The sequence below is a fragment of the Hippopotamus amphibius genome, chromosome 5 (assembly GCF_030028045.1).
Source record: "Hippopotamus amphibius kiboko isolate mHipAmp2 chromosome 5, mHipAmp2.hap2, whole genome shotgun sequence".
Classification (NCBI taxonomy): Eukaryota; Metazoa; Chordata; class Mammalia; order Artiodactyla; family Hippopotamidae; genus Hippopotamus; species Hippopotamus amphibius.
Window position 1 is genome coordinate 77,707,234 of NC_080190.1, and position 23,069 is coordinate 77,730,302.

Sequence of the window (23,069 nt, forward strand, 5' to 3'; positions counted from 1 at the left end):
TTACGACAGTTTTGAGGTGTAGCTGTTTATCCTCATTTTCCCAGTGAGTGAACCAAGTTCCAGCAAGTGAAGTAACTTGCCTCAGGGCATTAGCTAGTCAATGGCCAATCCCGGGTCTGTACTTAGAAAACCAGATCTGTTGTCAATGTGAATAAAATGAAGTGTGTCAGTGAGCTTTTGGAACACTAGCTAGTCAATAAATGGCTTGGGCTTTAGAATTTGGATTGTGTGACTCTCATTTTGGCTTTTCTAAAGGTTATCTTGATTTTTTATATCAAAACAGAAGGACCCACTCTAGGAGTACAGACTTTCTCATGCAGCTTGTGAAGTTATTAGACTGTGAACTTTTTAGGGCCTGGAGTTATATCCATCAGTAGCATCCGACAGAGTGTAGACGTCCAGTTATTGTCCAATAAACAGGTGAAGGTCAGAAATCACCCCTGCTGTGTGTAATGCATCAGTGTTACCATAACAGGAAGGGGGATTACAAGAATTCTGTCCTTTCCCCTATATCTTGCCCTACTGGGTTTCATGGATCTGAATTGGATTCTACAACAGAAGCTGGGACTGGGAGCACTGTTCAAGTCGTTTTAGTTTGGTCTAAAACATCTTTTCTCATGGTTCCTTTAAGGCTGTAGTTTGGATTGAAGTCATTTACCCCAGTAGCTTCAGTGATGCGTTTTAATGACTGGCCTGCTTTTCGTGCATTTAGGCATTTGGATACAAGCCATGTGTATTTGAACTTAAGCAGGTGCATTTAGAGTGGTGTTTCCTTCTGATTCTGTTAAAAAGGTGCTGAACACACACCCTGGGTGATACAGCAGTGGTTACTCTACTGTTACTCCAGGTAAATCTGCATCCTACCTTGCTGTTTGGTTAGGTGACTCTTAAGTAATTTTTTCTCATGTGTGTGAAGGTCAAGGATTCATTTGAAATTAGTAATATTAGGATTAAATGAAATATTGTATGTAAAGCCCCTACAACTCTGTCTGGTACATAGAAGGCACACAGTTGGTGGAAACATCCTGGTTTATTGCCTTAATGGACTACATTGTTCAAAGTGGTCCAAACCAAACTTGTCAAATCAAAACAAAACAACTCTGAAATTGTATACATACACTGAGAAGAATGTAATCCGATGCTAGTTGAAAATTAATATTTCTAGTCAATAGGGTTTTTTTTAAAGATTTTTATTTTGTTAGTTATTTTATTTTTGGCTGCTTTGGGTCTTCGTTGCTGTGCGTGGGCTTTCTCTAGTTGTGGTGAGCGAGGGGCCACTCTTTGTTGCAGTGCGTGGGGTTTCTCATTGCGGTGGCTTCTCTTGTTGCTGAGCACGTGCTCTTAGGCGCTCGGGCTTCAGTAGTTGCCTCGCGTAGGCTCAGTATTTGTGGCTCACGGGCTCTAGAGCGCAGGCTCAGTAGTTGTGGTCTGGCTTGTGGGATATTCCTGGCCCAGGGATTGAACCCGTGTCCCCTGCATTGGCAGGTGGATTCTTAACCATTCCGCCACTAGGGAAGCCCCAGTGGGGTTTTTTTTGGGCAAATTATTTATAGATCAGTTTTTTTCTCTTTTGCATTTTCTATGATTGTAACCCTTTTTGTCCCTTCATCAGAAGTTTTGGTTTTCTTGGGCATTTGGATAAGGAAAGTATGCGATAGGAGAGGACTGTGTAATTAGGGGGAGGTGCTGATGTGTAGAGGGGTGGGGTAGAGGAGGTGCAGTATTTACCCCCTGTTTTTGCAGCCTTAACCTCCCATGGTTTTCTTCAGAAACTCTCTACTTTAGTCCATTTAAACTGCTTACTGTTCTGTGAACATGCATTTCACTTTCCTGACTCTGTGACTTTGTCCAGCAGTTTTTACTCTCTTGCATCTCTATTTGTCCTTCTTGACTTAGCATCTGAAAAAGGCTGTTTGAATCTCCATTTCATCTTCTGTATCTTTCCCGGCTGGACCTGACTGGCAGTCATCTCTGTGTCTCTGTGCTTACTGTCTATATCATATCATGTATACTTGGATTTAGGGATTCTTTAGGTCTTCCTTCTCACTTCCTTCTGCTTTTCCTTTCCCCTTGGCTGCTCGCCTGATTCTGTCCATTTATCATCCACTCCTGTCCATCCTCAGTGAATACCTACTCTGAGCCTGCTGTGTGCCAGCCAGTTGGGCACTGAGGGCACCGAGGCCTTTATGCAACTTGTTCACCGTTTTCTTCAAATAGGCAAGTTGGGTGTGTAGGCCTCCTATTGCCAAATAAAACTAGTTGAATTTAAGCTGGAAAATACTAACGTTTTTGGGTGGTTGAAATTATTTTCATTGAGGTATGATTGAATCAGTGGTGAAGGTAGAATGATACTTCAGTAGAATGTGTGCTGAGAGAACATCTATTTTTGTGGGTTGATTTTAACATAGCAATGATAATACAGTAACTCTCAGCTTCCAAATATAAATTTTATTGGTAATGAAAGAAGAGGAAAATTTTATTATTCCCTTCATTCCTGCTTTCGCATTATAAGAAACAACCTGATGTTAATGAAATTTAGCATTAAGGGACTGTTGGGAAGAAACAAATAGGTACTGCCTTGTGACTTGATAGTTATTGGATATGATTTTAATGACTGAAAACTTTCTGAGGCTTTTTAAATATTAAGTATGTAAATACATGGAAAATAAAACTTCTAGTCAATTTGGAATGGTAGTTAGTAAAGCAAGGTATTATAACAGAATGGTACGAACCAAAGATAACAGTTATTGGATGCTAGAAGAGGATGCTGACCATGCCAGAGAAGTGTTGTCCTTTGATACCCGCTCCACTGTGCGTGAGAGAGAGGGAAACCTTTGTATCTTCCTCCCCTCCAAGGATGTCTCTGCAGGTGTTGATTGGGTAGGAAATTATTGCCATTCCTCTGTGATTGAGTCAGTGTCCAGCATATCCTGGACCCACTGGAAGGTTTATTATCTGTTATGCCAGACCTGCGATGGGCTGAAAATGGTCTTTTTTATTTTCAGGGGGAATAGGATAATTTCTTGAGAAAATTAAGCATTTGTTGTGTTTTAAAATTATGCTTAAAAATGCTTCAACCCTACTTCTTTTGGTCTCATAGTTTTTAAAATTTTTATTATGTTATTATTACTTTTTTGGCAATGCTGCATGGCTTGGGGGATCTTAGTTCCCTGACCAGGGATGGAACCCAGGCCCATGGCCTTGAAAACACCGAGTACCCTGGGTCTGTTTTATACTTCAGGCAGAAGGGTCCTGTGGTGGTATCTGTGATCTGGTGCACATGTGTGGAGAAGAATTCTGTGTCATTTAAACTGTTGCTTTACACACAGTAGCAGCACTTTGGCCGGAGTCCAGGCTGAGAAATCTTTCCATCGGGATCGCTTTTTAAGTATCCCACTGACTTCGTGTAAAACGGGGAGATAATTTCTTACCTTCTCCGAGTGCCCTGGTTTCCCAGGTTGCAAAGGTGAATGTAATGCTGCTGGGAAGCTGCTTCCTCTGTCTTATCCAACCCTGCGATTCTGTAGGAGTGATGGTTCCAGGAGTTAACCTTTTCTCCTAATAACGAAACTGCATAATTAGAAGTTTACTGTTGGAGTGGAAGAAAATCCCTATGTAGGAGGATCCACTTATACCGTGGAGTAAAGATGCTTTGGGCATCGCTAATAGCTGGTGGTAAGACCTTGATGGTTTTGATCAGCTGTTAATTGATACCAAAGAGGATCTAGGTTGCTTGGAAAGCTGTTATCTGATGAGCACTTGGGACCTTGTGTTTTTGAACACCAGAGTAGTGACTGCGGGTGTATGGATGTGTTTTATGGAATCTACAGAATGGAAGGCTGTGTTGTACGATGTTACGACCCAAGGATTTAGAGTGTATGCAGTCTTTCTAATATTGGCACCAAATACATTGAGTAAATCCTTTTAGATTCGTTATCTACAGTAAGAGTCTCCGATTCTTGAGTGGGTTATGAGCTTGCATTTTTCCTTTTAAACATCTCAATAAAAGTAGTACTACTAATTCTCTTATTTCAATATACTTTAATATGTTGGTTTTTGTTTTCAATTTTCCTACTGTTATCTATGTTTACTCGAATAACTTTTATGAGTCCATAGTATTTCATTTAGAAGTTTGCATTGATGTGAAAAATTTCTTAAGCGGCTAGAAAGATAAAAGTTTTTGAGAACTTTTAGGTACCTTTTTTTTTTTTTTTTTTTTTAGGTACCTTTTAAAAAAAGTTTTGTTGGCCTTAAACAAGTGCAGCTTGTTTAAGCTCATTAAGAAGCAGATGGGCTGGAAAGGAGCTATTTCAGGATTCCAAATAAATGCAGTTGAATACTCTGTGGAAAGTTTGGGAAGCAATGAGTCTCTTCATTATTAACATACAAGTCTTATCTTTGAAAAGAGTAATAAAAACAGTGAGATAACAATAGAGATAGTCTTTTGCTAACATATACTTGTAGATAATTTCCCGCCAGCCAGCAAGTTTCACAGCTGTAGACCAGCACTTGCCTGCACGGAGAGGTGAGGGATGTCATTTCTCCTTGGGAGGTGTTGCATTTTGCAGCTACCCAGGATGTTCAGCAATTATTTCTCACTGTCCTTGCAGTGTTTGGTTAAATGGCTTTGAGGGTGTAACATGTTTGGATAGTATCCTGGCAGTTTACTTTAGGATGTAGGGCTTGATGTATCTTTATTTTGTTTTTGGAAAAATTAAAAAATGTGTTGACTTCGTTGGATCCAGTATATTGCTGGTGGGCAAATTAGGTGGAACAATAACTGCAGTGATTTAGGTGGAGAGACATTTGCCTCTGGGCTGAAAATGTGATGTAAGTGAAGAAGTGATCCTGGAAGCCTTTTACCTCTGACTCAGATGATTTCTCTAAGGGAGCCTCATTTGACTCTAAATTTTCAGATCATTTTCACTACCATCTGCTTCGGGATAATAAAAGCTGAGCATGTGGCCTCCTGGCTTCATCTCCGTCTAGTTCCAGTGGATGGCTGTCTGTGCCTCTGGCCCCTCCCTCCAGCATCAGGCACATCCTGCTGAGCTGTCATGGGTCTCGGAGGGTCACTGTGTCTAAAACTCTACTTACTCTTTTCCCCACCCTCTAAGCATCTGCCAGCCTTGCCATACTCCTTGGTTCTTCCATCTTTCTCATACTTGAACTTGACATCAATTAGTCCTTCCATTTTCTCTATTCTTAAATTTCTCTTTTATAAGTCTTAATTTCTGTTTCCTTTGCCTCTACATTTCCTAGAACAGATCATCCAACATTGAGATCCTAAACATTCTCCCTGCCCTTAGTCTGGCTCTTTTCTAATAATGTTCTACAAGGCAAGAAAATAAACTATTTAAAACACAAAGATGAGCTAGCCAGTCCCAGATTAGAAACATTTCAGTGGTTCCCTCTTGCTCTGAGACTAAGTTCATACACACACTCATATATAAATACAACATATTATATATAAGTAATTATATATCACATATACTTTAAATTTAAAAAATTTTTTTACTTTAACCGTTGTTTAATTGAAGTATAGTTGATTTACAATGTTGTATTAGTTTCAGGTGTACAACAAAGTGATTCAGTTATATATATATAGTTTCTTTTTCAGGTTCTTTTCCGTTATAGGTAATTACAAGATACTGAATATACAGTAGGCCTTTGTTTATCTATTCTGTATATCATAGTATGCATCTGTTAATCCCAAACTCCTAATTTACCCCTCCTCCCGCTGTCCCCTTTGGTAACCATGTTTGTTTTTTTTAACATCTGTGCATCCCTTCTGTTTTGGAAATAAGTTCAATTGTATCATTTTTTTTTTGATTCCACAAAGTGTTATATGATATTTGTCTTTGACATCACTTAATATGATAATCTCTAGATCCATTTATGTTGCTTCAAATGGCATTATTTCATAATTTTTATGGCTAATATTCCATTGTATATATGTACCACATCTTCTTTATCCATTCCTCTGTCAATGGACATTTAGGTTGCTTCCTGGCTATTGTAAACAGTGCTGCAATGAACATTGGGGTGCCTGTATCCTTTGGAGCCATGGTTTTCTCGGGGTATATACCCAGGAGTGGGATTGCTGGATCGTGTGGTAGTTGTATTTTTAGTTTTTTATGGAACCTCCATACTGTTCTCCATAGTGGCTGCACAATCTACATTCCTGCCAACAGTGTAGGAGGGTTTCCTTTTCTCCACACCCTCTTATATATACACTTTTGTATGTTATTATTTAATGCTCTGTAGTTTTGTCCCCTCCTTGATCATTCTCTGTCCCTCACCTGTCTTGAATGTTTTGAGTCCTTCTTCAGGTAGCTTATGTTCTCCCTAGTAGTTCTAGGTCTTACTGACACTCTCTCCCGGGTCTTTGGACAGACGTGCGCATTTACTCATACCACCAAGGGCGTCATTGATCCACACAGAACTCTTCACTTTGTCCTTGGATTTATTTCCTGTATTTTCATTTCCTATTCTGACCCCCTCATGGACATAGGGAACTGCTTTTATGTGTTTGATTGATGTCCTTAAAATTGTATGTATTTTTGTAAAGTGTATAGTATTTCTGTGTATTTAATTTTATGTTATACAAACAGTGAGTCACAGACTTCATTCTTTTGCCTTTTTTTTTTTTTTTTAAAAACTCGGGAGAGTTTGGAAAAAAATCTAGAGTTTTCCCAGTGGATAACTATCAAGCTTCTTACTGCTTTATTCTCTTGCAAAGAGTGAGAGTTCCTCTGGGTTGTCCAGCCTTAGGGGCACTATTCACATCTGTTGTATGTGAGTCTCGCCCCTGGAGGTGTGTACTGTGGCTGGGGATGGTCCTCACCTTTGATTTCAGCATCTGCCAGGGTGGCCATCTAGATGCCACCACCGACAGCACTCTTATGAGTATCCCCACATAGGTCCTGTGTGAGAACTTCTCTGGGATGTCTATTCAGAAGTGAGATTGCTAGGTCAAAAAATGTAGATTTACTTAATTTGTCTGGGTGCTGCCAGTTTAGTTTTTTAAGTGTTTCCCCCAGTTTATACTAACTAGCACAGCAAATCAGCATTTATCTAATTTTTGAATTTTTACTAATCCAGTAGGAAAGTGGTATGTCATTGTTTGACTTTTTACTTTGTATTTATCTGATGGCTGATGCCTTTGAAAAAACCTGTATGTGTTTTTAGCTGTTTGGGTTTACCATTCTGTGAATTGACCTCTGCTGTTTGCTCTTGCAAGCCCAGCAGAGGCCCAGTGTCTGGGCACCGGTTCCCGGAGGCCCTGGTGTGGCCAGTGGTGGGCACGGCCTGGTTCTGGGCTGACAGCAGGGGTGGCCCAGGTGTGAGGCCTCCTGACCTGGGAACCAAGTGTGTTCTCGGGACCCAGGGCCTTAGATCAGAGAAGAGGCGGCCACTGCTTGGTGGCCTGGTTCTCACTCGTGGCTCGGTGAGTGGTCTTTACTTTGTCTTCAGCACTTCCCAGACTCTGTAAGACAAGGAATACCCTACAGTGAGTCTCTTGCTGTTTAAACTGTTTGGAGTGGATTCAATTCTCCGCAATTGTTGAAATCTTAACATATGGAAGGTATTTAGATATTATAAATATCTTCCCCTAGTATTTCATCCCTCTTTTAAACTTGTTGTGTCCTTTGTTGAACAAAAGTACTTAATTTTGATATAATCAGATCTGTTTTTCATGTGTGGTTTGTGCTATTTTCTTCTCATTTAAGAAATCCTTTCTTGGGCTGAGGTCACCAACGTTCTCTCCTCCACAGCCTCCTATAGTGTTATCAGTTCACCATCTACATTTAAATATCTGCTCTGTCCAGAGTGCTCTTGAGTGTGTGGTGTGAAACACATGGCAAGACTATATTTCCAGTATCATCTACTAAACAGTTTTAACTCAGTGATTTTTAATGCCACCTTTATATCATTCCCGTATAAGGATAAGTTGGGGCGTCTCTTCCTTTCCTTTCATGTGTGTTTTTCTGTCTTCAGTGGGTACCAAACAGCTCTCATAAATGTGCTTTGCAGTACGTCTCATTGCCCTTTTTCATAGTTTGAACATTATCAGGACTAAGCCATTGATGGGCTTGTAGTTTTCTACATAAATTTAAATTAAGTGGTTGAGGTTCTTAAAAAGTTCTGGTGGTGTTCAATTTATTAAAGTTGTAGATTACATTGAGGGCTATTGTCATTTTAATAATATCCTCCAAGACTGTGAAGACGTCTTCATTTATTCAGATCATATTTTATGTCCTTTTAATAGAGTTTTAGACTTTCTGTGAAGGGTTTGTGTTTTTTTTTTTTTTGCTGAGCTAGTTTCTGGGCGCTTCACATGTTTCATTGCTAATGGGAATGGTATTTTAATTTTGTATTATTTCTGGTTATTGTTGGGGTATAGGAATGTTTTCAGTGTCTTTCAGTTATAAGTATTATGGGATTTCCCTCATAAATATTTTTTAAACCTAAAGGTTAATTAGTAATTTCTATGGTTTGTAGCTACAACTCTAACACTAACTCAGATGTGTGGGTTTTTTCCCCACACCATCAAGCGGTTTTTTTGTGACACCAGCTGGGTGTCCTACGCTTCAACTCAATTCTGACAATACTGCTTGCCTGGAGATGGTGTCTGGTCCCACAGACTAAGGGCTCAGTCCTACAAGGCTGCCCACTCTTCGGATGCCACAGGCCCAGGTTGTCACCTGGGCTTCTGACTGAGCAGCTTACAGGTTCCAGCAGCCCCTTCCTTGGAGTTAATTCTGTATAGCAGCTCTTAGAACTCAGAGAAGCAGTTCCCTCACCAAATTAGCAGTTTATTATAAAAGGATATAACTCAGGAACAGTTATATGGAAGAGATGCACAGGGCAAGGTGTGGGGAAGCGGCACTGAGCACCTAGGTACTGCTCTCCCTGAATCGCCATGTGTTCAGCAACCCAGAAGCTCTCTGAACTCTGTCCTTTTGGGTTTGTATGGAGGCTTCATTACACAGGCTTGATTGATTAAATCCTTGGCCATTGGTGATTGAATCAGTGTCCAGCTCTGCTCCCCTTTCCTCCCTGGAGGTCAGAGCTGGGACTGAAGGTTCCAACTTATGGCAGGGTTGGTTCCCCTGACAACCAGCCCCCATCCTTAGGTACTTCTAAAAGTCACTGCATTAATGTAAACTCAGGTGTAGTTGAAAGGGGCTTGTTATGAATACCAAGACACCTTTTTCGCTCTAGTCACTTAGGAAATTCTTAGGGTTTTAGGAGCTCTGTGCCAGAAATTGGACAGAGACCAAATACATGTTTCTTAGTATAAATCACAATATCATAGTAGTCATGTAGGATTTTAAAGGGAGTCCTTTTTTTTTTTTCACAGCAAAATAATTGAAACAATCGTAGAACATAGTGTACATTGTGTAGATTCTTTTGAAATTATTGTGGCTCTCTGCTTGGCCTTACATATGATCAGTTTTTGTGAATCTCTGCTCTTTTGGGGGAGCTATAATCCTAAAATCCAGAAACATTATTATTTAAATTAGGAAGGTTGTGTTTCACATTCAACATTAGTAAAGATCTCTAATTATTTAAAATACTTCAAAAGCATCATTTAAGCAACTGTATATTTTATCCAAACAGTAAAACCCCACATTCCTTGGTTTCCACTACCTGCTTCTCCCTGGTTTGCCTCCTATGTTTTGGGCTGGCTTTTGCTACCTTCTCCTGGTCCTCTTCTTCTACTGGACCCTCGCTGACTACATGCTGCTTCCCCTGGGCTTCATGCTTAGTCCATCTTATCATCCATCCTCAGAATCCTTTCCCTGCATGTGGATGACTCCACATTCAGCTCTCTGTGAAGTTCAGACACAGATTCCCTGTTGCCTTTAAAATATCTTGATATGGCTGTGGGAGGAGATCCAAGCTGCACTTCTCTCTCCTCCAGGCCCACCCTGCTCCCTTGTTCATCGCCTGCCTGGTGGGTGGTAACAGCATCTGCACAGCCCTTTTCCCAGTCTCTGAAGCCAGAAGTCTGGGAGGTGTAAAGTTAGCAAGTTTCTCACGTTTCCTCCTCAGATCCACCAGTCACTCACCCCTGTTAAAATGTACCCGCAAAATTAAAAACAACTCATCCCCTTCTTTCCAGGAGAGTTCTTAATGCTCTTCTCAGAATTATTCTGTGGCTCTCCGTTGACCACCCCTGCCCGGACAAATTTTAAGCTTGACGTTTATGTCGAAGCAGAAGATCGAATGTGTTTGGGACGAGGAGCTAGATGTGGTAACACCATGTGTGATTCACTCAAGAGGCAGGGAGGCATCGCTCGCAGAGTGCCCAGCCTTGGAACTGCCGGTCTTGGGAGGCGCCATTTCACTATTCACTGGAGATGTTCAGAGGCTGGTTGAAGATCTGCCGATGTGACCACAACCCTGGAGAGGCTGAACTTGACCACTGACTTTCCTTCCAACTAGAAGAGTCAGTGGTGTTTGACTTCAAAGTTCAGAGCAGCCGTGATGGTCTTGTTCCATTTCTTTGGGACTGCTTTAAGTCTGTAAAAAACTCTTCAGCCAGAGGTATTTTAAAGCTGCCATGTATTAGACTCACTTTTATGGATTTAACTTAATAGATTGAAATTAAGTTTTTTTTAAAGCACTTTCCTTTCAGCATTTCTGTCATTTTTTCCTTTGAACTTTGTTTCACGATCTTTGAAGAAATTACCAGAGAAATCCATAACCTAACATAGGTCCTGAAAAGGAGCTCGTTGTCACTGTCACATATAGCCTATGATATTCCTCAGGTGATTTTATTAGATACATTAGATTGAATTTCTCAGCTTATTCTTAACCATATTTCAGTCCTTGATAATTTGAAGTTGCATAGTTTCTTTTTTCTCTCCCCCCCCCACCAAAAGCCTTGATGAATGCCCAAATTGAACTTTAAATTTATATAAATTTTGGCAGACTGTGTGGTGACTGCTCAGAGCTCTCTATACCAAGTCAGTTTTTGAATGCTTTGTCTCTGTGTGTTGTTTTATTGTTACTGTTGCTGAGCACATTTTTTTTTTTTACTGCACTTCTCCATACTCTCAGTGTCAGGTAACCAAGATGTGTCACACGTGAGTCCCAGTCCAATTCTTCAAAATGGTTATGAAAATGCATTATAGGCACTTAGTAGTAAGGACTCAGATAGACCACCAGCAAACCTGTAGCCAGTCTGTAGAGTTTTATAAAGTTTAAAATACCTTGTCTCCCTTCCTTCCCTGGAGTTCAGAGCCTGACGACGGGCGTCTTTCTGTGAGAGCGTCTGGACCAGCCCAGGCCGTGGGCTCGGTGGGCTCTGAGCCTGGGGGGCAGGGAGCTTGCCCGCCAGTATGGAGCCCTTCATGAGCTGTGGGTGGGCCCAGTTGGGTCCTTGCACCTCCTGTGACCCGTCCAGCCATTTGACCATGTGCTGGCCTTCTTTTCTCGAGAAGTTTTTAGATGTTTATACTCCTAAGAGCCATTCTCTCACTATAAAACTTGCAGCCCTGTGGATCTGACACTAGACATGTTAATTTCAATTTGATTGTAGTTGGTTTTGTCTCCATTTTCTTATTTATCCAGCAAAGGTCATCAGTATATAATAATACGTAATATGTGATCTCTCTCTGTTCACTACAGCATACACTTAAGCAGTTATCATTAATGTCTAACTCTGAATTTGCTGGTCAACAACCTCATTTCCTCTTATTATTTCAATTGATAGATAATATAGGGATTCAGGAGAAATTTATTGGATAGATAATATCTGAGCTCTAAAATCAGAAAAATGTTTAACATAATGAGACCTGTTTAATTCTCATTTTGCGTAAGATATGTGGCTGGTAGAAACAAAAACTTATGTTGATGCCTTTCAAAATATAGCAATTATGTTGTTCGTCCTTTAACCATTAAAGGATACACAAAAGAAAAAAATGCCCATTATATGTTTCTAGGGTGTTAAAGTATAAATTAAAAACAGATGGTTATAAATTAGTGGTATTATGGGACATAAAATAACAGAACTCATACCTAGCTTTCCCCGTGTATAGCCTAGAATGTTACTCAAATATCTGGGCTTTGATTTCTTTCAGGCAAAATTGGAGGACTGAGCCAAATCATCTCTAAGATTTCTTCTGGCTGCAAAATACGGAAAATAAGTGGTGGGTCGTCACCGAGTGATTTAATCCTAATAATGTCAAAAAGTACAATAAAAACAGAACAGTTACATGTATTATTCAGGCTAGTGGAAAAAAGTTTTGTGTTGTCTCCAAGGGAAAGTTTCAGAATTGAAAGTTTCTCTTGCTATTTGGACACTTCAGTGTCTGGTAGAAGGAGAAGGAGCCAAAGGCTCTCTCTGCTCTGTGTTATTCTGTGTCTCTTCTGCAAGAGTATCCTGCCTACATTGTCCTATTATGTTTTTGTTAGTGAAGGACAGGGTGTGTGTTTTCCTCAGGATGATATCCTTGGTGGATCTAGGACATTTCTTTGGCAGATGATAGACTCCTGAGTGCTTGGTTGTATCTTGTCTTTGCTGCATCCACCCCAGCCCCCAGTTTTACTCAGGATGTTTAATTAAGAGAGCGTGTTCTAAATAGAGTGCATTTAAAGTATTCCTTCTGGAGCTTTGGCCATTGTGACTAGCTTGTGAGCTGCTGTAGGGCACAGACCTCGTGGTCTCTGTCTTTTATATCTTAGCACAGAATGTTGGTCGGAAGCCTTTCCCAGAGTTGCTGGCCACACAGAAGTGGAAGACGCCTGGAATAAGAATTAGGAGAGCAGAGTGTGCATCCAGTTTTGGCACTACCACTTTCTGGTTTTAGGACATCAGGCAGATTCTAGAACCTTTTCATTCTTCAGTTGGTTTCTTTTGAAATCACGGTGATAAATCCTTGCTCTGCTTTACAAAGCTGGCAATAGATGTGGATGTGCCTTTTACACTGCATAGTTTTATCCAAATAAAAGGCTTTCTATTTTTTATAGAGTCACTGCTCATTCACCCAACAGAACTCCAGTGCTCGCTGCATTTGCTGTGATGGTAAATAGTCCCTTAGAAAGGTCTCCTGGCTGTTGTTTCCATGTTTATCTAGCCCTGTGATGTTTGCTTAGCAATGCAAGAGGAATATTTATAGATACAGTCAACCCTCCGTAGCTATGCGTTCTCTGCATCCACCAATTTAACCAACTGCAGGTCAAAAAAAATTTTTTTTTTAATTCCAGAAAGTTCCAAAAAGCAAAACTTGAACTTGCTGGGCATTGTCAACTGTTTACATAGCATTTACTTTGTATTTACAGCTATTTACATAGCATTTACATCATGTTAAGTATTAAGTAATCTAGAGATGATTTAAAGGGAGAATGTGTGTAGGTTATATGCAAATACTAGTCCCTTTAATGTAAGGGACTTGAGCATCTGCAGAGTTTGGTACTGAGGGGGTCCTGGAACCAACCGCCACGGGTACTGGAATATGACTGCAAAGCAGTTCCACATGCTGAAGTCACTAAGTGTGTACCTAAGTACATGTGGGAGGAGGAGAGGGGATTAGTGAAGAAATAATCAGAGAACATTGATGATTAGTAAGTTCCCTGACTGTCATTGGATTAATGTTATTTCATTCAGCAAGTAGGTTTTTGGCAGATTGATTTACAGCTGCTTTGTATACAGTAAGAGCTCAGTAAATATTGTTTATTAAATAATGAATGAAAATACAAAGTAAAATGAAGGAAGGTTTAAATAGCTGAGCAGTTAGAAAAGTTCTGCTTATTCATATTCTAGAGCCAGTCATTTTCATTTGTTGGTGTGGTCAGCACATCCTGTCTAGAAACAGGTGCTGTGACCCAGGAGTAGAGTGAGGGGACCAGGAGTTAGGGGGTACCCCGACCATGTTGTGGCTGCTAGTTTTGCAGAATCAGGAGCATATCTTGTTTAGTTGTGTAATCTTGATTGTTTCACACGATATTTATGACACATTTTCCCATGTCCTTAAATTTTTTAACAGCGTGATTGAAGATATTTATTGTGAAAATCTGATCATACCTAAAAGCAGAGGTGTGATGAGGTCCCGTAGGCCCCCACCCCGCTCCCATAATCATCAGCACTGTCAACGCGTAATAGCTTCATCACCTCCACCTCTCGCCACCCTTTCGTTGTGGACTAATTTGAGATAAATTCCTTGCATCATATTATTTGAATTTCAAATACTTAAGTATGCATCTCGAAAATGTACTTTTTAATATGCTGCAATGGCATCATTATATTGAATGCACATAGAATTCATTGTTTAGGGGTTAGGTTTAGGGTAACCCTAATCCCAGCAGACAGCACTAGTCTGTTAACTAGGCAGTCACAGAACTGTCTGAAACCCTGGACGAGAACAGGTCCAGGCTGACATGGTGTGACTCGTGCTGGGGCCTCCTCTCTCTCTTCCAGGAGGGACAGCATGGGTGCTTGGTGGGCAGTGCTGTGGACTTTACAGTCACCCTCATCGAAGGGCTCACCACGTTCGCCTGTCTCCTTATTAATTGACTCTGAATGACTTGTGGGTTTGGGGATGACAGCTTGATGTCTTTTTTGCAGATTTTTCAGTTGACCTTTTTTCTAATGGATTTCCCATCTCTTCATTAAGTGAACCATTAGGGATTGTGATTTTCTAATTCTGTCATTTCTTTGCATTTTTTGGCTGGAATTTTCTTTTACTGAAAGCTTCTCTTTAATCACTAGGTGTGATTATTACCCCCAAATCCGGTTCATACTGGAAAGGCAGGTTAAATGCTTTATTTATTTCCCATTAATTATGTTATCAGTGATGATTGGTGCACCAGCATTCTCCAGTGATATCTGTTGTTTTACTTCTCTTATTCCTTTTCATATATTCAATATGTTTTGATTAATTTAGTGGTTATTTTTTCTATAATAACATGACTTCTGATGGATGTATAGTAAGCCGTTGTCTATATAAAGCAAACGTTTTTTAGAAAAAATCTGTGTCTTTATAGTTGGACATTTTAGTTTCAATTTTTTTTTTTAACTAGTGGTGGTCCATTTATTATTGTGCCAGGAACTGTGCTCCCAATTTACGTGCGTTATCTCATCTAATCTTCACAGTAATCCTCTGGGTATTTTCCTGTGATAGATTTTCCAAAGTTGAATTTCTGGGTCAAGGGGTGAATTTTTAAAGATTGCTGACACACATAGCCAGATCGCCCCCTAGAGCTTTTGGGAAGAGTTGAGAGAAGGCCATCTGATGAGCTCTGAAGTGCGTGTACTTAACACGCTGAGCAGAGAAGCCTGGAAAGGGGTCTTGGGAGACCATGGCCGGCGAGGTGGAGAGAACAGCGGGAGCATCAGTGGGGTGAGAGGAAAGTGTTCTAAGGAGTCGGAGTGAGTCAACGGTGAGAATTTTTCGAGGGATTAAGAAGTGGAGTGAGATAAAGGCAGAATGTCTTTGGTATCGTGCTGGTTCCCGGTATCTGTTGAGTTGTGGGTTGGAAGTCAGAGCAGACTCCTCAGCGCAGAGTGGGCTGAGCCAGGAGGGAGGAGCCAGAGGTAGCAGGTGTAGGTAATTCTCGCTGGTAGTTTTTCTTCTAATTGAAGTATGGTCAATTTACAATGTTGTGTTAGTTTCAGGTGTACAGCAAAGTCTTTTTGCAGGTTGTATTCCATTATAGTTTATTACAGCATATTGAATATATTTCCATGTGCTATGCAGTAAATCCTTGCTGCTTATCTATTTTATATATAGACGTTTGTCTCTGTTAATCCCATCCTCCTAATTTGTTCCTCCTCCCACCTTGGTAACCATGAGTTTGTTTTCTGTGTCTGTATGTTTTTGTTTTGTAAGTTCATTTGTATGATATTTTAGATTCCACATATAACTGATATCGTATGATATCTGTCTTTCTCTGTCCGATTTACTTCACTTAGTATGATAATTTTTGGGTCCATCGATTTTGCTGGAGATGGCATTATTTCATTCTTTATGGCTGAGTAATATTCCATTGTATATATGTACCACAACTTTTTTATCCATTCATCTGTGGATGGACATTTAGGTTGCTTTCATATCTTGGCTATTGTAAATAGTGCTGCTGTGAACATTGTGATGCATGTATCTTTTTGAATCTTTTTTTTCTTGGATATATGCCCAGCTGTGGAATTGCTGAGTGGTATGGTAGTTCTGTTTTTAGTTTTGTGAGAAACCTCCATACTGTTTTTCATTGTAGCTGTACCAGTTTACATTCCCACCAACAGTATATGAAGGTTCCCTTCCCCCACATCCTCTCCAGCACTTTGTTGTTTGTAGATATTTTGATGATATAGCTCGCAGTTTTGATATGAAAGGAAACCAAGAAATGGGACAGTAGCTGGGGGTAGGGAATGATGTGGGCTTAGGGAGATTTTTAAAAAATTAAGGATGTATTTGTGGTCTTGGAAATGTCCAGTCAAGAAGGGTGTGTTCATGATTCAGAGAGAGAAGGAACAGGTGAAGAGTGAAGTTCCCTGCATGCAACAGGGAACGTGACCCAGGACACAAAGCGGAGAACTTACTCTTGTCTGGGGCAGGGTGTCTGCTGTGCAGAGGAGGCAGAGGAGGGTGTCTGTGTGGGTGCTCTGCATGTACACTGTCCCAGATTCTTCCATTTTCTCAGAAAATTATTTGAGAAGATCCTCGTCTCCTCCCTGGAAAGAGTGGGTAAAGGTGGGGCGACTGGAAGCTGAACTGAGAATGCAGAACAGGGTTGGGCCTAATTGAGGTTTATAATGAAGATGGTAGAGTGAGAACAGGCAGCGCGTGTGTGTGTCTTTGGCGATGTTGAGGTGCTCAGGTGCAGGCGGAGGAAGAGGGACCGCCAGGCGCGAGTGCGTGTGGGTTTCCAGGCTGATGTGACAGAGGGAGAGAGGGACAGGGCGCTGGTGTGTGAAAGGCTTGGCAGTGGTGGTGGAGCCCGGGATCGACCTGGTGAGGAGGGGAGTGACGGCTCGTGTGACCGTGACTGATTCAAGGCCCATGTGCAGGATGGAGGTTTAGAGGGGATTCTAGAACCAGGTCTGAAAGGGTCGTGGTCAGGGATTAGATGTCCACCTATTGATTCATTTGTGATCAAACCTGAATTGGTGACCTGCTCGGTGCCAGGCCGTCCTTGAGTTTCTGGGCAAAAGTGATGAACACACACCAGCATCTGCTGAAATGGAACTGACATTCTGTGAGGAGGAGTCTCCCACAGACTCACAGGAGTTCAAGGGCCCAGCTCTGATGGGTGGAGGGGATCGTGAGGAAACGGTGGTAGGTGATTTTTTATTATTTTTTACAATTTTATTGATGTATAGTTGGCTCATAAAGTGTTAATTTCTGCTGTACATCAAAGTAATTCAGCTATACATATATATATTCTTTTTATATTCTTTTCTGTTAAGGTTTATCACAGGATATTGAATATAGTTCCCTGTGCTCTGCAGGAGGACCTTGTTGTTTATCCATCCTATATATAATAGTTTGCATCTGCTAATCCCAACGTCCCAGTCCATCTCTCCTCCACCCCGGGTGTGCTCTTTTTTGGAAGGACGATCAGGAGGTTCTCTGGGTGGAAGTGACAGTTGAGCAGACATGTGGATGAAGTGAGAAAGGGTGGGTCATGCAGGCCGCCAGGGCAGAGTGCTCTGGTGCAGAAGCCTCTGGACGGTGCCCAGGGAGCTGGAGGAGGAGGTGGGAGGTGGGATCTTCAGTCACAGCTTCAGCGGGAGGGTGACGGGGAGCCCTGAGGGCTAAGTGAACTTGGACGTTGGCCTGGAGCAGGCAGCCCAGCTCCAGGTGGTGGACGGGTCGGGTCCTGCGGGGGTAGAAGAAGCACAGGAGGCAGCCCTCAGGGTCGCGGGGGAGTTATCTCCCTGGGTGCCTGTGACATCGATGATGGGAGTCCGGTGGAGACCAGGGTGGTGAGGGAGGAGGTGGAGGACGTAGTGAGGGGAGAGGAGGACCAGAAGGAGTGGACGCAGCAGGAAGAGGGACAGCCAGAGTGTCAAGGGAGCTCAGAATTTTGGAGACGTCACATTGTTTTAAAGCGCTTGTGGGATCAAGAAGCCAGCCCTTCTTCCTGTCCTTGAGGCACGTGGGATTTGACATAACCGTCTCCATCCGAGAGGCCTGTGAGAGGAAGCCCTGGGGCATCCTGGCTGTTGTGAACCTAGGGAGCTGAGGGCAGGGCTCCCAGCGCAAAGCTTGCTGCCCTACCGGGGAGACACAGGAGGAGCTGGCGGTGCGGCCCAGGGCTGCTGTGGCTGGGTGGCCCGGCGCAGGCCAGGCTCAGGGGCTGCGGCCCCTCAGGGCGCGGAGCTCTGGGGCTGTGCTTGCCTGTTTCCCACGCTGCTCCCCAACCACCGTTGGTAACGTTTTGGCTTGATGAACACATACATGTTTATCCACTCTTGGACACACACACACACACACACGCGCACGCATAAGATCCTGTCTCCCTTGTTTTGTGTTGTATACAAGATTGAGCTGTAGGAAAGAGCTAACTAGTTTCCTGGCTGTTTGCAGACCTGCTGTAAGATACATAAAATGCGTTTAATGATAATTAATCACTTGAGAACTGAGGGAGGTGGTTTCCTAGGTGTGTGGGTCCAGTCAGGTGCAGGCAGACTTAAGTTCTGTAGGGGAAAACGTGTTCTACTTCCCCTCAGAAAATGTCCTGGGAGACCATCGAATGTTCTCTAGTGACCTATGGGCGTGGAGAAAACAGAGCCCCTTTTGCCGTGCTGTGTCGTTCAGTGTATGAGAGGTAGATTTTGAATTTCGTTTTGTTTCACAAACATAGGAAGAGGCACGAAAATTGCATGGAAACTATCCTGCAGAACTGAACGTGTATATGTTTGAAATTTAGATGTAACTGATGTGTAGTGTGAGGCCTGGCTCTGCACAGCCCCAAGCTGAGAATGCTTTTTACATTTTTAAAGTTGTTCAAAACAAAACAAAACAAAACAAAACAAACCAAACCAAACCAAACCAAGGGAAGAATGTGCAGCAGAGACCTTATATGGCCCTTAAAGCCTAAACTATTTTCTATTTGGTCCTTTATAGAGAAAGTTTGCTGACTCCTGGTCTAGACTGCTATTTCATTTCCAGTTCTGACCATGATGTGAATGAATCTTTGTCACAGGATCATAGCACTGTATTCATTCAGAAATCCTAAAAGTGTTCATTGATACTTCTCACGTGCAAGTGGCCAGGTCTGTAGGATGTCTGCCGGCTGTCAGAGAGTTTATGTTTTAGTGAGGTAGGTAGACATTAAGCAAATAATTGCACGAGTAATTAACTAAAATAATTCATGACACAGAGGAGCTTTGAAGGGTGTCAAAAGAGTGCGGAAGGGGGCCACTGGGAGCTTTTCTGGATAAAGGACTTTAAATTTGAAGACTAAACCTGCTGGTAGAGGGAGGGCAGGAGCAGCTGGAACTGAGCGACAGCTGGTGGCCTGGAAGGGACCCTGGAGACTTCCTGTTTCTTCCACCGTAGTTGATTAATGCAGAAGCCAGTGAAATCACTTTCCGAGGGATAATGAGTTAGAGAGTGAGTCCTATGGGTGAGACACTGGCTTGTGGCTCTTGGCTCCGGGTGACCAGTGAGAGCGGACGCCGGGTTCCCCCACCCACATCGCCGTGCTGTCCCCACAGCCAGGACCCAGAGCTACGGGACCAAGTGGGCCTGGGGCTACAGCCGACATCTTCCTTTCTCTGTGCCTCTCTTGTCTTGTCTCTTTTAGGGAAGTAATAAAAACCTGAAGTGTAGACCTACCCTAGAGTGATGTTTCAGAGGCACATGTGAGAAAATGTTGAGTTTCTGTCACTCTCCTCTTCAGGGTGGCATTTTCTGCCAGCCAGGCCTGTCTCCTTCCAGGGGCTGGTGCCTGCCTCCCTGTCACCTCCTTCCCTGTCCACCCACCGGCCACGCCTGAGAATATGAGTGTCAGCCACTGACATTTCTCAGCCCAAATGGTGGCTACCAGCTGCCTCCTCAGAGAGCCATTGGCAGGTCAACAACGAGCAGGAGGATTTCCAATGAAACCCAAAAGGCTGGGGCTTCTTCACACGGAAGAGGGTGTAGGGCCCATCACGTGGCCCATTCCCTTTGGGGGCAGGAGGTGTTCCGGGGAATGGGAGAGCAGACCAGAGCTGCCCTTGCCCGTGTGGTCCCCAGGCCCGCCTGCAGAGAGGCCTGCCTGCAGAGAGGCCTGCCTGCAGAGTCTTCCCTGTGCACAGGGTGGCCTTGGCAGCCGGCCTCTCGGGGAGGCTCAGCCAGGGGACCCGCCGGTGCTCCGCCTAACGACCGTGTCTCACCTGCAGGGCGAACTCTGCTGGAGAAGCTGTTCAGCCAGCAGGAGCATGGGCCTCCAGAAGAAGCAGAGAAGTTCTGCTCACGGATCATTGCCATGGGTCTCCTCCTTCCTTTCAGCGACTGCTTCAGGGAGCCGTGCGGCCAGAATGCCCAGTCCAGCTCAGTTCCGTTCGATGTAAGTAGGAGAATTCACCGAACTCACTGGCTGTGGGGCAGATTGCAGTGGCCACAGCCGATCTGATGTCTGTCTGCCTGTCGCCCTGTAATTTAAAGACCCGCATGGGATGCAGGCCTTCCTGCCACGGCCGCTCAACAGCCTAGCACGTCTGTTTCCTTTCTGACTGGGGTATTCTTAAGTATATTTGCCAAACCTCCTTTTCTTAACAGATGGCCGCTCTCGGCAGTTTTCTAGCCTGCGTTAACCAGTGATGGTTTTTAATTGGCTCCGCGTCAGTAGTTCTGACTTTGCTGGTCATGGACCTACCTTCAGAAGCAGCTCCAAGGGCAGGAGCTCTGTTCCCAGGAGGCGGCAGGTTTCCGTGGGCCCTGGAGCGCTGTTCCCGTGCATTCTAGCTCATCCAGGTACTAACCGTTGACACGAAGCAGCACTGTCTGCTTCCTCCCCAGCTCCCCTCACCAAGAGGGTTAATACTGTGGAACAAGCATTCCAAAGCCGTTTCATAATTCATAACGAATGACAGCACAGCTGGGCGCTCGCTTCCAAACCAGAGTATTGCGCATCTTTCTCAGGTATGTGGGACGTGTGCGACCCTGGGGGTGGCGATGAGCAGGCACCGAAGCCCACATGTGTGAGAGTTCCCACCTGGGACTTTCTCGTGAGGAAACTGGCGTCTGCTGGGCTACCTGTGTGGAGCTTGGTGTCTGCGAGGCAGAGTAAAGGTCTCATCCTCGTGGGTTGGTTTGGTCTGTGCCCTGCTTCTGACGACACCCCCTTCTCCTCTCCGTGTGCGCGACTGAGTGAGGGGTGCTGTAGTGAGGAGTTTCGAGAGATGATGGAAATGAGCCGTGGCTGAGATCAAGAAGTGATAGGAAATAACAAAATGTCCATATGCGTCTGTTTTTCTTCTTCTTGCTCTTTACCCATCACAGCTGTGGTCTTCCTTCCATATTAGGAAAGTAAACCACATAAAATATTGTGAGGTCTTCTTGATACTTCCCATGTGAAAGAAGATCTCCTGGAATGTACTGTGACTTGTGAGGCTTTCTTCTTAAGATTTAGTGACCTATCTATCTGTCTATCCATACATCCACCCATCTATCAATCATCTATCTCTCTGTCAATCATCTGTCATCTATCTCTTATGTCATCTCTGTGGTATCTATCTATATCATCTATATCTATCATTTATTATATCTATCCATCTATCTGCCTGTCTATCTGTTCATCCATCCATCTGTCCATTCATGACATGGCAGCTAACCACTGCTCGGTAGATCTTTTTCTTCTATGAGAAGAATTGGATAATTAAAGTTTTTCCTCCCTTTTCCTTTGTGAGAGGTGTGTGTTATTATAGGGACAGAACCTGGGGACTGTTGTAGACTGAAAGCTTTACTGAGCTGTGTTCTAGGAGATACCAGTTTGCAACTAGGAATTAAAATAAATATGGGACAGACGGGCAAACACTAGCCATGCCTAACACTTGCTTTTTCATTAAAACTATTCCCAGGTTGACTGCATTTTTTTCCCTTAAAGCTCAGAAATAGTCTTATCAGTCAATAAATGTGGAATTGGAATAAACTGAGAAGAATGGAATGATCCTATTCCTCCTTTTTTTAAATCACTGAACTGGCTGTTTCTTATCCCCCACCTCCCTCCATTCTTGTGTTAGAGAGACTAGTAACCCCTCCCAGCCTTGTCACTTTGAGGGGCAGCCGGGTAGGGCATAGAGAGTGGAAAGCAAAATAAATGCTGTCCCTTAATATGGTTTGAAGTAATTTCCTCAGAGTGGGGAATTTCTTTCCCCGACTTTCTGTGGTTGCATTTTCTTACTTTATTCGCTGGCTCTGTGCTACCTCTCCACTTCCCGCATCAAATCTAACACAAAACAAGTAAGAAACATGATTCCAGATACTTAAATGGCAGTTCAGCAACAGAAATGTGCATTTACTGTCTGCATAGTTGAGGATTTTCTTTAAAGCCCTGAAGAGCTAGCAGTGCATGGAGTTGTGTACACTGAGGTGTTCGTGGGGGAAGGGGAGGAACGCACTTTCTGTAGGAGAGAAGTTTCTGATAATTAGCTCTCTGCTGGTTTCCAGAAAGTCGCTGCTGGGAGGACGTCTAACCAACAGTTCTCTTGAGGACAGTTGCCCTTTGAGGCAGAACAGCCTGTGGGAATAAGCTCATGACTGGCCCTCTTCCCACCCCCAGCTTTGCTCCCTTCCCTGAGAGCACCTCCCTTCCCCCGCCCTGCCTCCATCTCTAGCCACACAGGATTAGAACACCGGGGTTGATCTGCAGATCTTACTCATGTAGTGTATGGATGGGCCTACTTCCGTCAACCCTCTTGATTTAGTTCCATGTTATTTTACACATTTTAGGGCCTGATATTTTGCTTTTAGAAATGCTGTAGAAAATATGAAAGGATTTCACATTTTCTCTCACATTTTAACTTGGTTAAAATTTCAAGAGTACTGAAAGGCAAAGAGCGTTGAGCGATACTGTTCATTCACTCACAAATGTTTGCCGAACGCGTTCTCCACGCCAGGCCGCATTCT

General features: G+C 43.1%; 1 protein-coding gene across 1 annotated transcript in view; it reads left to right on the top strand.

Annotated features, from left to right (window-relative positions):
* LOC130854242 (formin-2-like) overlaps positions 1-23,069 on the top strand; it is a 239,910-nt gene that overhangs the window by 5,289 nt on the left and 211,552 nt on the right. Inside the window, exons 2-7 of the mRNA XM_057736971.1 lie at positions 353-426; positions 7,244-7,450; positions 17,136-17,285; positions 17,796-17,935; positions 18,188-18,382; positions 19,986-20,508. Coding sequence (XP_057592954.1) covers positions 353-426; positions 7,244-7,450; positions 17,136-17,285; positions 17,796-17,935; positions 18,188-18,382; positions 19,986-20,508 — 1,289 coding nt within the window. The remainder of the gene's footprint in view (positions 1-352; positions 427-7,243; positions 7,451-17,135; positions 17,286-17,795; positions 17,936-18,187; positions 18,383-19,985; positions 20,509-23,069) is intronic.